Here is an 18172-nt window from a genome sequence, read left to right as displayed (position 1 = left end):
CCATGAGGCCAATTATATCTTGCATAATGAGCATGTACACCACTGATACCACCTAGGCACAGCAGTAAACACATCTTAAAATAATGTGTTGTAATGGAATTCACGAAGAGTCCCTGCTTAATGTATATGTCAGAATAACAACATTTTGCTTTTTTTTTTAAACTTTCAATATCAGTTGCCAAAAATGTCAGTTATGGTAAGGAGCATGTTAGTGTTGTGGTTATAGTACTGAACTAGCAACTAGTTCAGATTGAGAGAGAGTGCAAAGCCAACCAAGGCAAGTTGTGAAATTGAATTCAAGACATCTGGTAATTTGGCATCAGAAAACAATAGCTATGAAAGCTGCCAGGCTGTTGTTAAAAAAAAAAATCAACCGTTCGCTAATGTTTCTCAGGGAAGAGAACCAACCACCTGCACTCAGTCTGGCTTGCATGTGAATCCAGTCCCACATTAGAGATTCCTAATTCCCTTGGAGTAACTAGGGATGGGTAATAAATGCTGCTTAACAGGCACGGCCCACATCCCAATATTAAAAAAACTGAAGCCATCAACAAAATTGCTCTGAGACTGTAAGTTTAATCCAAGAAAATACTTTCATTTCTGGCACATTGCCTAAACATATTGCAACACCTATTTTGTACTGTGATAATTTTTTATACTATATTACTTTTTAAGTTGGTTACTGGGGCCATTAAACTTTTACAAGCACCATATGGAGCAGCAACATTTTATGCACTGCATTAGACATCTGTAAAGAATGTAATGATCAGTGAACAGATCATTTCATATGTTGGAAACTTTCACATCTTCAAGTTTCCTTTAATCACAAACAGCATAGTCAAATCATGTTCTGTGCAATAGAAGATAAACATTATTCATAATTAACACTCCAATTTAATAGACTGCATTCAGAATATACTGGAATTAGCAGTGAATCAATAATAGTGTTTGTAACAGGAATTTATTTAGGTCAGATTGGTATAAACAGATTTGACTGCATTTTCCAAGGTACTTTCCAAATGCCTAAATTCAACCAGCACTGATGGTATGACTCCAGTGCCTTGACGTGCCTCTTGTACGTTGTCCATTTTTCAACCGCGTAGAGTAAGGTAGGGATCACAACTGCACGGTAGACCATGAGCTTGGTTTTGGTTCCAATGTCGCATCCTCAGATGCTCGTTTGCTCAGGTGACCATGAGCTGCACCAGCAGATTTCAGGCGATGCCGGATTTCTTCGTCAATGTCAACCTTCTGTGAAAGATAACTTCCAAGGTACTGGAAGTGTTCCACATTTTCCAGGCACTCATCATGAATCCTAATCAATGGGCCTTCTGGATGTGCATTCGGAGCTTGCCGGTGGAGGACTTTTGTCTTCTGAATGTTGAGTGTAAGTCCCAATAAAATCTTCTCTTATGCCTCAGTAAACATGGCAACGATTCTTTGGAGATCTGTTTCCGACACAGCACTTACAGAAGACTCATCAGTGTATTGGAGCTCAATGGCTGATGTTGGGGTGTTCTTGGTTTTTGATTGGAGTTATCGGAGATTAAATAGTTTCCTGTTCATTCGATAAATAAGCTGCACTCCAGTAAGGAGCTTGTCTCTAGTCAATCGGAGCATGGCAGCAAGGAAGATCAAAAGAGAGTTGGAGCGATGACATAACCTTGTTTGACTCCTGTCTTAACCTCAAAAGGGGCTGTAAAATCCATTGTTCAGGATCGCCACTCGCATATCACCATGAAACAGAAGAAGGATGGTAATGAATTTTGGAGGACATCCATACTTCAGCAGGATCTTCCAGAGTACTTCATGATTTACAAAGTCGAAGGCCTTTATCAAGTCAAAGAATGCTATGTAGAGAGGTTGATGTTGTTTGCAACATTTTTCTTGTAGTGCTCCCACTGCCTTTTGCTTGTCACCACAAGGCTTGGGAGATATGCTCAGAAAGAAAGATACCTGTGCCTGACATCTTTTAGCATGAAGAAACCATTGGACGCCAACTTTCACACGTCTTTACCAAATGAAACCTTGATCCAGTGGCAAGGAAAGCAAGACAATTGGAGGTTTCGTGTTGCTGCAGCCTTCATTCGCCATGGAGATATTCCAGAAGATGAATCTTCCTCCACCTGTTCTGCCGTTGAGGACTTGTTTGCCAGAGCCCTGTCTGCAGAGTATTTCTAGGGTTCCATTGCTCAATGGATTTTTGGATGTAAAATCTGCACTCGATATTATTATACTAAATAATTCAACAAGTTGCTTAAGTTGATGCGTCTCCACTTTACCATAGGTACCCATTTTAAAGTCAGGTTAGTCCCTGCTTTAATCTTTTTCAATATCCAAATTGTACTTCTATAAAAAATGGTAATTGTCTACTTAAATATATTATTTTGATGACATGGTTGAGTTAGGTTTAAAATTCTGGAATGTATTTTTGTCCCTTAATCCATAAAGAGGCTAAATATTATCTCCCAAGATTCAGAAGCATCCTTAGCTGCTCCATCAAAAACAACATGAATCTGATTTCCTTCTTTACTTTGGTGAAATCATTGTTTGAACAGGTGTAATAAAATCTCAGTGCATTATAATTTCCGTGCAGTTGGAGTATTTTGTGCATTCTGGGTTCCCATTATGGAAATGATATTAATTATCTGGGCAACCTATTATAAAAATTATGTTAACGACATGGAAAGGAAGCAAAAGATTGAGACCAAGAATGAAAAATTACCACAGTCCTAAAGAAAGGCTTGACCATTCACTGGAACAAGGAAGGTTAAGGAGGATCTAACAGAAGTTTACAAAATTCTGAACAATTTTGAGAAGGTAAACAGAGAAAGGAAACAGCGAAAGGCTGTTCCCACTAGCTGGCAATTGATGACAAGACAGCACCGATTCAGAATAGTTGCTGAAAGAAAATAAGGGAATTTAGAGGAAACATTTACACGGTGGTTGAGGGGGGGGGGGAGGTTTAGAACATGGGAATGTTTTATTGCAGGTTTGTCACTGAGGCAGAAGCTGCATCATCCTTTAGAAGTGAACTGGGTGAATGTTTGAGAAGGAAGAGTGAGTAAGGGCACAGAGATGAGCAGAGAAATGGATTAGCACAACTGAAGAGTGCAACAGGCTCAGGCAGTAGGGGTTAAATGCTGTAATCTCCAAGATTTCTAAGATTATATGTTCACACAATGATTTGGGTAATGTGTTTAATCATCAAGAAGCTTTTGTCAATGTACAAACAGTTCTCTCACACACTCTACTGGTAAATCAAAACAGTAGGTCTTGGAGTAGTTGAAAACCAGCCAGACAGTCCATGTTTACTTTATTGTCCAGTGGTTCTCAATACTTTTTGTTTGAAGGACTCTTTTTCAAATGGATTAGGAATCGTAGGCCTCCAACCTAATACTAATAATATGAAAGTGATGCATGTAAAGTGTGTTTAAATAATGTTTTTAAGAAGAAGTAACTGTTTAAGAGTAGCAATTTGAGGACAAATTCACTGACGTAGACCATAATGAGACAGGCCAGACAAATCAGCGGTTAAGGGTAGGTGTGACTCCACTAAAATTCTCATGCATGCCAGCCAAAAGTTTTAAATATGGTTACAAGTTAATGGCATACACACCCAGTCAGTTCACAGGCTGCATCCAATGCAAACACCTATTAGTTAAATCAGTGTTAACAGCAGTGTCACCTTATTTAGATGTTTAACAGGCTCAAAGCAGGTTATTCTTGTAATTAAAAAAAAACTTTCCATAAACAAATGAGTTTCCTTCCCTCCAACTCCATGACAGAGTGCTCACATGGATGTGACATTTGTGGGAATATTTTACAGATCTGTGCAAAGTTTCTCGGTGTTATTTAATCATTCAGGGAATTTACATTATTGGAACATGGTGGAAGATTTACGCAAGTCAAGCTGACAGTTTTTCCATGACTACAAGAATCAAACCAACAAGAGATTAATATAAACAGAGAATGCTAGAAATGTTCAGCAGGCCTGGCAACTTTATAATGGCACTTGTTCACTGCGCGAGTCCAAATTAAATGCACCCCTAGTATCACAGCAGCAGCTGGCCTCCCACCACAACTACTCCCCTTCGCAAAAGTAAATGTTATAGTCAAAGGTCTGTAAAGCGTCCATGCCTCCGGACAGCAGAACAGGTAAATTAGCTGAGGTGATGGGGAGGGAGACAGCAAAGAGCAGAAGACAACAATGCTGGATTCTTGTATTATATATTGTGCACTCTACAACTCATTTACTGAACTTTATCAATTATATTTGTCAAGTAGCTATAAAACAGCACCACAAGGTTAATAACCCACTTGATAATAGAGAGGAAAATGTCTTTTCGCAATTTCTAGTTTTTAATCCATTTAGTAAGCCTTAACTTTCCATGTTTAGATTAGTGAATGGGATTGGAAAATGTTGAAAAGTTCTGCTTTTAAAAAATCATTATCGAACCATTAGCAAACATGACACTTTACCCACATCACAAATTGTCATTCTGATGGCAGTGGAAACAGACCAAATACAGAACTCACAACACTGGCTATTCAATTTCTTAATGTAAAGTAAGGGTACTGAAGATATTTGGAGAACTATTTGCTTTTGTCAACACTGTATCTTGTGTTAAGTTGTTCAATTATGCACGTCTGTTGACTGCTCACCATGCTGTTTGCTGTCAGTCAAGCCTGGGAGTGTGGTTAGAGACAGACTTGGACAAGCAGCAAGCATGAGAAACAGACAATTTAAAAGCTTTCTAATTAACCTCCTGTTTGCAAATAAAACCTGGTGTGTTATCCATGTGGCGCAAAACACAATACTGTGTTTCCTAACCATTGTTAAATTCTAGCCTAACAATAGAGTACCTCAGATCAAGAACCTTAAAAATGTAAGTGCATTCTGCACCATCTGCTGAACAAAAAGCTGCTGTCTATGTCAGTCCAATGTACATAATTCTTGAAATGTTTCAGATTCTGGAAGTTTAGTGAGTATTTATAATGAACTAATTCTAAACAAGCCCCATTTTGAGAGAGGTGAAAAACATTATACACATACAAAAAACAAAATCACAAAAGGCTTCACTGGAAGCTGTTGCTGTCAACATAGCAAAGCTATGTTGCATAGCAAAGTCATTGCTGGAGTACTGACAAACCATGAAACATTCTACCTCTAGTCCTCTAAAAATCCCTTTAATCTGAAGCCGGGCTTGGTTTACCCATTTGCAGTTGATCTTACTGTAAGCCCTTTATGGACAGTTGGGACATTAACTCTTAGCTGTCACAAAAGAAGCTGTGGTGCACATAAGTAACTTTTTTGTATTTGATTATTCATCAGATGTTAAACTTGCATACAATACAATATTTCCCTCCACAGTTTACATATCTCAGCTAGTGCAAAGAATCTCTACATCATTTTTCTTAAGAGTTTAAGTTACAATTTCTATTTTTATATTTTACTTATATATTTTTCAATGACCATTGTTCATGGATACTAACCTTGTGAATTTATAATCAGACATTTTTGGCATGAATGTATTCTAATGACCGGTCAAAATGGATACAAGATGTAAACACACTTGAGAATGAAAATCATAGTTAATTCCCACTATTTGAAATCCACAAGAAATACTCATCTGAAACTCTGTATGGCACAGTTGAAAATATGGAAATGCTCATTCTTGAGAAAGCAACATTTCAGCTCAAAAAAAAGACAATTATTTCAACCTGATCAACGTTTAAATCATTTTTATCTAAAGCAGATACTGTGGAATCTACTAAACAGAGCTGATCACACTGGTTTCCAAAAGGATCAATTGAGAGTTGCTAACGTTTTACTTGCATCACAAGATTACCAGAATTTAATGAAATAAGGATATATTGCTCTGTAGATTCAAATGATTTGTACAAGCACAATGTGATCCTGATCCTGTACAGGAACACAATGTATTTGTAATGGGTTCAGCTGCAATTTGGCCCTTCCAACAGACAGAAATTCAATGGGCTCTTATTTTTTTTTACATGTAATAAACCAAAACATTTCATTTGGTAGGTATCCACCCTAAGCTCTATTTTTGTTGTTACAACAGGACTCGTGCCAAATTGCAGATGAACTCATCACAAATACATTGTGTTCCTGTACAGGATCAGGATCACATTATGTTTTTGGCAGAAGAAAAGACACATGGCAGGCAAACATTTTATTATTTTAATCAATATTTCACCAGTTTTATATCATTGCCATCTTTCCCATATAAATGGTGTGGTGACAGAGAATGGGTGCCAAAATGGTTTTACTGTTTTCCTGTCACCGTTGTTGCCAAGCTGGTCATCCCTCAACTGTCACAATTATTGAATGAGATTTGAATGAGTGCAACTAACATACTCATTTGTCCTTCACATCACCTTTACAGCATTACACTAGAAATCAAGTGCCAAGTTCCACACCAACAAAACATTAGCACAAGGCACTTAAAATACTAATACCAGAGATCCAACGGGAAGGTGGTGTGGTGTACACCAAACTGTGAAGGTTTACATTATGGCCACAAAGATCATAACCTAGCTGCTAAGGCAGTGGCATCCAGTACTACAGAGCATGGATGGGTGTAGGCTGGGTGCTGCTCCCTTTAATCCCTGATCTGAGCTGGGACAGGCAATAAGATTCTAAGCACAGAGTAAACATAGCATCTCCCTGCAGGGAGAGAAAGGAAGTCAAATCTGAGCACTATGTGGGATCTCTTGATGGCCAGATATAAGGGGCACCCTGACCACTTGGTTGTAGAAGTTAGGTCAGATAAATAATGAACATAGGGTGAAAGTTAACACTTGCCAAGTGTCCCAATAAAAGCACTGAAGACCATACAAATGTGGCAATTATTCATAGCACTTAGTTGCACACTTTTAAGCCAATAATTGTTCTAGACATGGCAAAGTTTACATTAATCAGTCACAGAAAGTTGACAAATCTATCTACCAATGTTTATAAAATCTATTTAATTTGAACTACAAAGCCATGAAAAATTCACATGGTTATCCTGCTTAACTGAATATAAATGTAACTGTGAAAACAGAAAATGGTGTAAATACTGAACTGGTCAGGTTGCATCTGTGGAGAGAAACAGATCACGGTGTGAAGTCATTGACCTGAAATGTTAATTCTGCTTCTTGCTCCATGGGGAGGTGGTGGCACAGTGGTATTGTCACTGGCTAGTATTCAAGATACCCAGGGTAATGCTCTGGGGACCTGGGTTCAAATCCCACCACAACAGATGGGTGAAATAAAAATTAAATTATAATTTAATCTTTAGAGAAAGAAATCTGCTGTCCTTACCTGGTCTGAGCTACATGTGACTCCAGACCCACAACAATGTGGGCGAATCTTAAATGCTCCCTGAACAAAGGACAATAAATGCTGGCCTAGCTAGCATCCCATGAACAAATATTAAAAAAATGTTGCCTGACCTGCTGAATATTTCCAGCTATTTCAGATTTCTGCAATTTTTTTTGAAGAAATGATTCTGAAAAGTCACACCCTCATATTCTACTTCCAGTTTCAGTGTGTAAATCATGTTCATTTAATTATTCATCTCTAACATTGGATGTCCATGCACATATTACTTAACATAGTCATTATTTGTCACTACCAATGAGCTCTATTCTGTGCAGTCAGTTTGCCCTCTCAGGAAACCAGCCTTTTTCCAACAACAAAAGTAACAGATCAAAATTTCAAATAAATGGACGATGCAAGGATAATAGATCAGATAGGTGGCTGAAGGATAGATAAGATTTGGGAACAATCAGACACATGTGATTAGGACAAATGCTCACATGGGGGATAAATACCAACGCAGGGTGGGTGGACCAAATGGCCTGTTACCATGTCGCTATTTCTGAGTGATTCCATGTACATGGAATCTTTCTTTGATTTGTTTGTACATGAATGTCACGTGAATATATGTAAATCACCAGTGATCATCTATAATTCCATATATAATTGCTATTTTCATTTTCAAAAAAAGTAAGCAACAAGGCTTTTTTTCAATTTGCAATCAGTTTACTGTCCAGTCATATGGCAATGATAAAGAACGTGATTGGGTTCACTAGTTCAGATCATGCTTCATGAAAATGGCATGAACTGCAACAATAAAAAATACTGAAATGTATTTTGTTGCCAAATCCTACAAAGAACATTCGTGGACATAACTTGGGTATACATGTATTGTAAGGAAACGTGTGCTAAACTGAGTTGGTCTTTGTGGCGTCTTACCATTACTAACATTAATTTAGATAACTTACTTAATACTGGTTTTGTATAATTAAACTTATTGCTGTTATCACAGGAGTATATATTCTTTAAATACATAGCTTAGCTCAATGTCCTGCCAGCCCTCACAGTCAGCCAGTAATTGATGTGTAATGAGGTCCAGTACCAATGGACAGTTCAAACCGGTTTATGGGTGATTGGGACTGATGGAGAGGCACATGTGTCTCCATCCCTTTTTGGGAATTTTAAGAAAAATTTAAGGGATTGATTTAATTAAAAGCATACGGCATTGAAGATTTTATACCATCAGTTGGCAGAATAGCAGTCCCTCTAACATTCGGAAAACAACATATGCCCTAACAGCCAGACAAAATAGTGTTTAGCAAAACCTGTTGAACTCCTAAAGCAGCAACTGAACAAATATAGGTGATAAATAGAAATGTCAGACTCAAGGGGAGTCAGTTATTCACACCACTTAATTTTATTTATGCTTTGCCATCATTTGGTATTTTTATTAAAATGTAGGTATTAGCTGACAAACAACAAAAGTCTCAGATGAAAAATGTAATTCATTTCATCGGAGGCACTCACATAATCACTTTCTGATTGATTAGGTTCAGCTTCTCGAATGCCACACTCAACCAGTGCCAACTCTAAGTACTCAGTTAATCTTGGTAATACAAATACTGAATTACACTAATGTTCATTAGTCACATAGAAGTGTTAAAAAATATCAAAAGATAAGAATATAATTTGTATTGAACACTACACTATGAAGTAACTAAGCCAATTTCACATCGGGGTAGATTCATACAATTAAATTAAAATTGCTAATCTATGCCACTTAAGTTCTACCATAGAATTTACCCAAAATACAACATTGTAAATCTATTTCATTAGAAAATAACTGTTCTGTAATCTATTGCCCTGCAAAGGTCATCTCTAATCATCACATATTTATGCATTCGCTTCCTACCATTTGATAGAACGGTGGAAATCAAGGGCAGCTATTGACTTAAAAACAAAAAGTCTCAAAAACAAAGCATAAAGTTCAGCAGGTAGGGCAGCATGTAGAGAGAGAAACAGAGTTAATGTTCCGAGTTAAAGAGCTAAAGAGAAGTAGAAAGGTGATGGATTTTATACTGTTTACAAGGGATGGGGCTGGTGGAGCAAGATGGAAGGTCAGGGATAGGTGGGAGCTAAGGAGAGATTGACAAAGATGTCATGGACACAAGACAAAGGGAGTGTTAACGGTAGTGGTAAAGACTAAAGAAGGTGATAATAGTGGCATAAAGGTAAGAGCAGAATCTGTTAATAGCAGAACAACACTGTGAAAGCACTACATAGAAATCAGTGAGAGAAAAAATAAATAAAAATAAATGATAAGAATTAAAATTAACATTAAAAAACAACTGGATTAAAAAGAGGTAAAGATGGAAGAGATAGTTCATGGTCTGAAGTTGTTGAACTCAATGTTAAGTCCAGAAGGCTGTAAAGTGCCTATTCGGAAGATGAGGTGCTGTTCCTCCAGTTTGAGTTGGGCTTCACTGGAACATTGCAGCAGGCCAAGGGCGGATATGTGGGCATGAGAGCAAGATGGCGTGTTGAAATGGCAAGCGACAGGAAGGTCTGGGGTCATGCTTGCAGACTGAGCAAAGGTGTTCCGCAAAACAGTCACCCAGCCTGCGTTTAGTCTCTCCAATGTAGAGGAGACCACATTGGGAGCAGTGAATACAGTAGACCAAATTGAAGGATATGCATTCGAAGTGCTGCTTCACCTGAATGGGATGTTTGGGGCCTTGGAAGGTCTGGAGGGAGGAGGTAAAGGGGCAGGTGTTGCACCTTCTGCGATTGCATGGGAAGGGGCCATGGAGAGGGGATTAGGAGTTAGGGTGATGGAGGAGTGGACCAGGGTGTCACAGAGGGAATGGTCCCTATGGAATGCTGACAGGGGGTGGTCAGGGGAAGATATGTTTGGTGGTGGCATCATGCTGGAGTTGGCGGAAATGGCGGAGGATGATCCTATGAATGCAGAGCCTGGCGGGGTGAAAAGTGAGGACAAGGGGGACCCCATCATGGTTCTGGGAGGGAGAAGGGGTGAGAGCAGCAGTGCGGGAGATGAGTGGGACATGGTTGAGGTCTCTGTCAACAACAGTGGGGTGACGGGGGGAGTGGGCTACCCCTTGGTTAAGGAAAAAGGAAGACATGTCAGAAGTTATTGACTTGTTATTTTCCACAGCTTGACTGATTGATTAAATCAGGAAAGTGAGGTGCAGTTGGTCTCAATCTCCCACAAAATGCATTTTGGGGCAAGCCTGCAATATCATTTGACATTCAAATGCCTCGCCAGCGATGCAATAGTTTTTCACATACTGTTGCTGGGTATAATAATCTGAGGATTAGAAACACTGCTAGAAAGTTTAGAATCCTGCCCAATTGGTTACAACTGTGTTTTTTTTCTGCATTTACTTAGATCAAATTCTGCATCAGAAGTACTAATGATCTAAGCAAACTGGCTGATGCTCAGATTGAGTTACCAGGTCAACTATTGGTCCAAGCAATAATTCGCCGCACAAAAACAGTTTATTGAGTCATGCAATTGGGGGCCTCCAACATTTAAATAGCAGAACTGGTCAGGCGCACAAGGTTTATGCTAAGAAAGCAATTTTTGAGCAGACAAAGAAGGCAAGGCAAATGTACATCAAAGGTTCTGTATGCACACATCCTTTCCCCAGAATCTACATTTATTAAGCCAGATTCGGCATCTCAGGGATCACCTGTGCTTCACAAAGGAGGCTGTACCTTAGCTAGACCACCCTCTCGAGACTGATCTGCAGACAAGCTACATCGCTGGAGTTGTTCTTCCTGTGAACATAAGGGTCATTACTGCTTTAAACTCTTGCAACATTGGATCTTGCTCCTCTTCACCACCATCTCTGCTTCCCCTCACTCATGCACTTGCCTCAGTTGACACTACTTTTCAAGCTCACCATTTGCATCCTCCAGAATGTAAGCAGCTTGTGTTGGTGCTTGCAAACTTTGATAAGAGGGACACAGGATGCTATGTGGCACTGCCTTGCTCAGTCTGCTTACAATGACCGAAAAGGGGCAAATGTTAGAATGCTGATTCCTTGACACACCTTCAAGCAGATTTTGCACTGACATGCTTGTGTCTATGAATGTGTGAGAAAGAGAAAAAGAAACCAAAAGAGGATCATAGGCCTTAATCTGATACATCACTTTTTCCTGTTCCTTCCACGTTTTAAGATACCAGAGAAGCGAAGGACCTTGCTTTTGTTCTACCTTGACTTGCAAGCAGAAAGTTAGTTCTGGAATGAAAGTTGAAGGTGCATCCACCTGCATAGTGGCTGATGTGTTGCACCCCACGGGTCAGCATGTGACCATGCATAATGGAGCTTAAGTTGTGTAACAATTGTTTTTCTATAAAGCCTGCTGATGATGCAAGTGCAGCAAGGTTTTTAATTGTATGTTGCATTTTAACTGAGCCTTGTTCAAATATGAATACACATGGGATGTAATGACAGATTTGGCATGTGTTACTGTTGTGACTTGGAAGGATGCATAAAATATAATGAAAGAGCTCTAAGGCTAGCTTAATATGAGCTCTAAATGCAGAATGTTACACTGGTGCCTTGGAATGAAATGGCTACCCACAAGATACAATGTAAGAGCTGCATGACTAGCCAAGTGTAACTAGTAAATATGGAACAAGCTGACCAGCAACACTTTGTACCTGTTCTTGGGTCCCTGACATAGTAAAATGTACTGTTTAGTAGCCTTAGCATGCCACATTCCTTTGAATGTGTAGTGTTCTCTCACTGCTGTTCCCAAGTCCTGCAGATACTATATAAACTATTAAGCCTAGCTGCCATCTTCTGTTAGACAGGGTGCATTATTGTCCCCATGGATGGTGACATGGAATGCTGAACAAGGGCAACCTTTCTCACACCCACCTTATCCAATAGCATGTCCATTTTGCTTGCATTTCAAATTTGGGGTGGGGGCGAGAACTACCCACCGCCACCTACTCAGAAATTTACTTCTATGCTTCACACTGAATTTCCTTTCATTTTGCATTTGCTCAGCCCCTTCTACCCTGCTCCCTTCACCTACAGCCACAGCAGAGCCCGAGCTGGACCTGACAAATGTTTCAGTTCCAGTGTAAGCCTAAGCAAAAGCAGAAAACTACTTGCCTTCATACGTAGCCATTCATCTTTAAGTAGCAGCGTCTCTTTAAATTTGAGCTATTGGTGAGATCTTTCACAGTCAAGCCCGTCCCACCCAACACCACCAGCCCTGTCCCCCTCAAAAAAGGCTGCTTCCCACCTCATGTCCAAGACTGAAGCTCAGGTTAATTATTCAAATGAGCACTTAGTACACTTGTAAGAAAATTATGGCTATAAGACTGCCCCCAGTGGACAAACCACCACACGCATATACCCACATCTGAGCAGAGAAAACTGTTCAAGACAGTCTGCTATGATTTATAGGTTTTGCTACACTCATTACAACTGACAAGTCCTCAGTTTACTCTCTGGAACCATGACCTTTTTTCCAACTGATTCAATTCATTTACAGGACGGAAAACAAGGTGGGGAAAGATGCTCTATTACAGTTTCTGAATTTTACTTACGTTACAATCCACTGATGACAACATTCTGTCTACCAAAAATGATCAAAACCAAAAATAAGACACAAAGATATGACATTTAATAATTTGTAAACTTTTATCCAGCATTACTCTAATCCTCTCTATGACAATGGAACCATTGCTACATTTAATAAAGCGTAAATTAAATCTCTCTCACGCCTTTCAATGTATTTTTTTGTTGATTGTCAACTATTTTATTCTGTAATGATCTGGTGATGTTTAAGATGCATATTTTATAGTTCAAAGGATGCATGCTTAAGTCCTAACATTGTCAGCTGGCCAAATGCACCAACCTCAACCAACGCAAACTTTACAGGAGCAGTTTACTGCATTTTCAGAGGTGGAAAGTCTGACTGTTGTCTTTCACTCTGCTATATGCAGTTCTGATTTACAAGTTTATAATGAAGCTACATCTACACCCATCATGCAGAAGGCTGCAGCATGGATTAACCTGGTGTCCTGACTAAAATGGGAAGTGTGCGAGTAAAAGCGATGGGAGGAGGAAAGTGATGCAAATAAATACAAAATACATCTTATTCTAACCTTAAATCAATTACTTATGGTACAATATTTTATCAAAGTATTAAAAAAATTTAGTTAATTATATGTCACATCTTTTTAATTAACTACTGCATATGACATAATTTGCATAGATTAGGATTCATCAGTAGATGAACATAAAGTGAGCAAAAGCATTTAAATCTGTGCACACATGAGGACTTGGGTGTTCAAATCAAATTCTGTCAGCAATGGTGACCAATAACTCTTTTAAATTGCTGCAGCTTTGAATTTATTTTAATGAAAGATACTTTTCACCAATATGTAGAAGTGATAATAAAGAAATTAAAAGAAGAACACAAGAATTAGGAGCTAGATTTAGGCCATACTGCCCCACGTTCCTGTCTGCCCACCGAAACCCTTGACTCCCTTGAGGATCAAAAATCTCTAACTCTGCCTTGAATACATTCAATGACCCAGCCTCCAGTGTCTCTGCAGAAGAGAATTCCACAGACTATCGACCCGCTAGGGAAAAAATTCTCCTCATCTCAGTCTTAAATGGGAGATCCCCTGTTTTAAACTGTTTTCCCTAGTTCTAGACTCCCTCAAAAGGAAAACATCATCTCAGCAAGTCTCCTTGTCAAGTCCTCTCAGGACCTTTTATGTTCCAATAAGACCACCTCTTATTCTTCTAACCCCAATGGGTATAGGCCCAGCCTGCTCAATCTTTCCTCATAAAATAACGCCTTCATCCCAGGGATGAGTCAAACGAACCTTCTCTGAACTGATTCTAATGCAGTTATAGCCTTTCTTAAGTAAGGAGACCAAAACTGTACACAGTACAGCTGTAGCAACACTTCCCTACTTTTACATTCAATTCTCCTTGCAATAAATATCAATATTTAATTTGCCTTCCTAATCACTTGCTGTACCTACATACTAACTTTTTGTGATTCAATAACCAGGACACCTAGATCCCTCTGTACCATGGTGTTTTCATTCTTCCTCCATTTAAATAATATACTGCTTTTCTATTCTTCCTGGCAAAGTGGACAAGTTCACATTTTCTCACATCTGTCATTTCTTTGCTCAGTCATTTAACCTACTGAATCCCTTTTCAGACACTTTACATCCTCTTCACAACTTACTTTCCCCCTTATCTTTGAGTAGTACTGGTCATATCCGTTTTGACTGTGATTACAGCGGAAAGAAATATGCAACCCCACCTGCTAAATTTTCAGGTATTGTCCATGTTAGTTTAGTCATACTGTACTCTGTGAAATGATGTACATGTACCAATTTACATTTTAATGAGTAAGTTGTTTGTTTTTAAGTGGGGAGGGAGTGTAGTATATTGTAATAGGCGAGCATTTTGCCATCCTGTCCTCTCTGTTGGGGAGGTGTGTATAAAGGTGTTCAATAATGGCTCTTTGCTGTTGTTGAGCACGTGTTAGCCTTAGTGCAAAACACAACACGGTAAAGCTTGACTCCCTTCACCTGGTTTTGGCTGGTGACCCAGGAGGACCGTCACCAGAACACTCAAACACTGGTCACCTTCCTTCTGCCACCCTGTCTCGCTATCAGAGCATGAACTCTTCATTACAGCCAGCTCATCTACGAACCTTTTTTTTTGTGGGGAAATACAGCAGCTGACTATCCAACGGGAAATGTTTAGAGAAAATAATTACGGTCTGCCTGAGCCATCGACCTCACTGCAGAGTGATCGAACTCGGCATGACCACGTTTCCCGCTTTGCTAATCTTATCAAACTTAGAATTGGCACCATCGATCCATGAGGTGTGCAAAAAAAAGAGTTTTTGTTGCTAACTGGTCAGCTTTCATCATTCACTAATACGTCTAAACTACTGCCAAATTTACAAAATGCCTAAAGTCTAAAATGAATATTTGACCTGGCATTCTTGAGCCAGTTACGAATAAAAACAATAGGCAGGAAATTAAGTACAGTCCATCTACCAGGCTCTTTCAACATTAAACCATTCGGCCCCTGGATGTGTGCTTTCTCTGTACAAAAGGTTCGGTTCTGCCTTCTGAAGGAGAGGGCGCTTTTGCTTTGTAGTCCATTTTGGTCACAATTCAAAGGGTTAACTTGCTTTTAACACACCTCCCAATAACCCACACGCTGTACTCTTAAACCAAGCTTGGGGTTTCCTCGCTCCCCTCAAACAAAAAGGTTTTTCTCTTCCCACGTTGCAATAAACGGTAGGTAAATTGTGTGTACACCGCGAACAACCACTAATAAAAACCCGGCAAAGCAGTTACATCGGAGCAGTAACATGGGATATTTCGTACCGTATTTTCAAACACCCAATTGTCGCCAAATGCTCTCATTATATAATCAACCTTTTGTCTAAGGCTACATTCCTAGATTAAAACATGTAAAAGAAACTCGCTGATCAAATTTTTTTTATTTTAAAAAAAACCCAGCCTGTTATGGCCCCATTATCAAAATGAACAAACACATAATCATTTTCTTCAGCTATTTGGGGCGGGGGGAGGGGAATATATCCCTGCAGCCAATATCGCACTCACCTGGAAACATGCAGCTTAAATGGAAGAGTGTTCAATCCAAACAAACTGAACGTGATGGAAACCGAGAGAGAAAACCAAAAAAAAAATTCCTGCCGCACATCGCGATGTTTCCAACGCTGCTTTGAAAATCGACAGTAAATTTAGGTTTATGTTAATAAAAACGCTGGGGTGGGGGTTTTTGTTTTGGGTGGGGGGGGGTTGTTCTGTAAATCGATCAACAGCACCTCCGGCGATAATAATGGAAGGAGGGGATTTTTTGTAGGTGTTTTTGGAAGGCGTCTTGTGTAAACTCTGGCTGCAGACGCCACACATTCGCCCACTCCAGAGAGAGAGAGAGAGAGAGAGATACAGTTACAGTGAAGACAAATGTAGCTTCTTGTTTGTCAACACAGTTCCCAGAGCAGCAGTAGCCAGTCACTGACAGGATCCTCTCAGTCTCCAACATTACAGTAAGCAACTCACACTGCTTCATGTATGTATATGTATGTGGGAGATTTTCAAATCTCTAATCAAATTGTTTTATATAAAGCTGTGGCGCCTGGAGGCTTTCGATAAATTCCCTTTATTGTTTCACTCAATGTTTCCAATGATGTTTTTTTTTAAGTCGATGACTAAACGGAACGCACTTCCCTCAGGGAATTTGCCGGGGATTAGTGATCGGGAGCAAGGTGAATTGGCCTGGTTGGTCAGTTTGGGGGGGAAAAAAAAAAGGCATTTTGGTATCTGGTCAAGGCCGGATTAATGGGATCTCGCGCCGCGTTATCAGGAGCCAGCGAACATCAACACGTCCTTTTCACGCAGACGGCAAAGGGAAGAGCTGGGGGGGGGGGGGGGGGTTTCACAAGACCGCGACTCGGGTTGACCTAACCCTCATATAATCCCCCTCCAACAAAAGAAAGTAAGGCCAAACGGTTTGACTTTTCATTAACAGCGGGAGGGAAATAAACTGACGGACCCTTTGAAGGAGGGGGTGGAGAGAGACACAGAATCGCCAGCAATACCTGGAAATGTGAGATATGAATTTTTTATAAAAATAAATAAATAACATTTTCTCACAAACACAGGGATGAAGAGAGAGAGAGAGAGAGAGAACCCTTGCCTCCCAATTCCTTATGCACAGTCTGGGTGACAATGTATCAGACTGCTTGCTGAACACTGGATATTTGGTGACATTGGCTCTTTTTTCAAGTGAAGGATTCCCGTCCATGTTTTGTTTTGACACTTACCTTCCTGTCTTCATTCATCCCCGATTTTTCAAGCTACAGAAGATACAGTATTTATACAGCAGCAGCAGCAGCCTCGCCTTGCACTGTGTGTGCAGCAGCTCCCTCTGGTTACATCTCCTTCCCAGCCTGGCTTGTTGATAGGGGTGTTTGTTTATATATATATCTATAAATATATATATATATATCTCTCTAATGGTGCGTGTTGTTTGATGTGGGGTCTGCCTGGATGTGGATTGTGATCCCAGTGGCTCCTTCACCGCTGCCGAGGGCAGGAGAGGTGACAGGCTGCGCACGCAGCGCCCCACCACAATCACATCCACATCCACATCCCCGCCCATTGGGAATCAGTCCCTTCCATCTCTCGTAAAACCCTCAGCACCCTCCTCCAGCCACTCACTCTCACCTTATCAAGCAAGGCTTTTACTGGAAATACAGCAAACCACCACGTCCCCTCAAGCTTGTGTGCTGAGGCGTCATGATAGATTTCAAATTTATACACGCTTCTCTGTTTCGTTTCGAATCGACTCAATGCTTGGGGTAATGGAAATATTTTTATTTTTGAACACCACTAATCACATCTTCCTCTTCTACTTCCACGTCCATTACCGTTAACAATCTGCACATTCCACCTCATTATAGTAGGAGAGGGGTAACGAGTCTCCAAACAGGTTACAAGACTCAGGTGGTTATCATAATCCAGGGAAATAAAGACCATTATGACTAGAAATAAAGACAAATGTAGCTGAAACTTCCAACAACAATTGTAGTTTCATAAGTCTTCATCCCAAATTTCCTAAATTTAGGAATAACTTCATATATGCTAACTATCCTAAATATTGCTATTTCCTCTTAAATGTAATATGTATAATTTGTATATATATAATCAAGCATCTCATCCTAATAGTACCAATGTTGCTTTCCCATTTACTGCTATTTTTATACAAAAAACAATTGTTCAATTGT

The 18172-nt window shown here is 39.7% G+C and overlaps 1 protein-coding gene across 3 annotated transcripts in view; it reads right to left on the bottom strand.

Moving 5' to 3' along the window:
* The window catches only part of rai2 (retinoic acid induced 2), a 123877-nt gene extending 106551 nt beyond the window's left edge, over positions 1-17326 (bottom strand). For 2 of the 3 annotated variants that reach the window (XR_013579113.1, XM_078559411.1), the window contains exon 1: positions 17210-17326. Coding sequence is in view for 1 of the 3 variants with exons in the window: in XM_078559411.1 (XP_078415537.1) it covers positions 17210-17227 (18 nt within the window). In the remaining 2 variants the exon portion in view is untranslated. The remainder of the gene's footprint in view (positions 1-17209) is intronic. The other variant, XR_013579112.1, reaches the window with a different exon arrangement.
* Between the last annotated feature and the right edge of the window lie 846 nt (positions 17327-18172).

Source organism: Cetorhinus maximus, chromosome 16 (genome assembly GCF_964194155.1).
Source record: "Cetorhinus maximus chromosome 16, sCetMax3.hap1.1, whole genome shotgun sequence".
NCBI classification, from domain to species: domain Eukaryota; kingdom Metazoa; phylum Chordata; class Chondrichthyes; order Lamniformes; family Cetorhinidae; genus Cetorhinus; species Cetorhinus maximus.
Note: the sequence above shows the minus strand (reverse complement) of the source record. Positions and strands in the feature narration are given on the sequence as shown.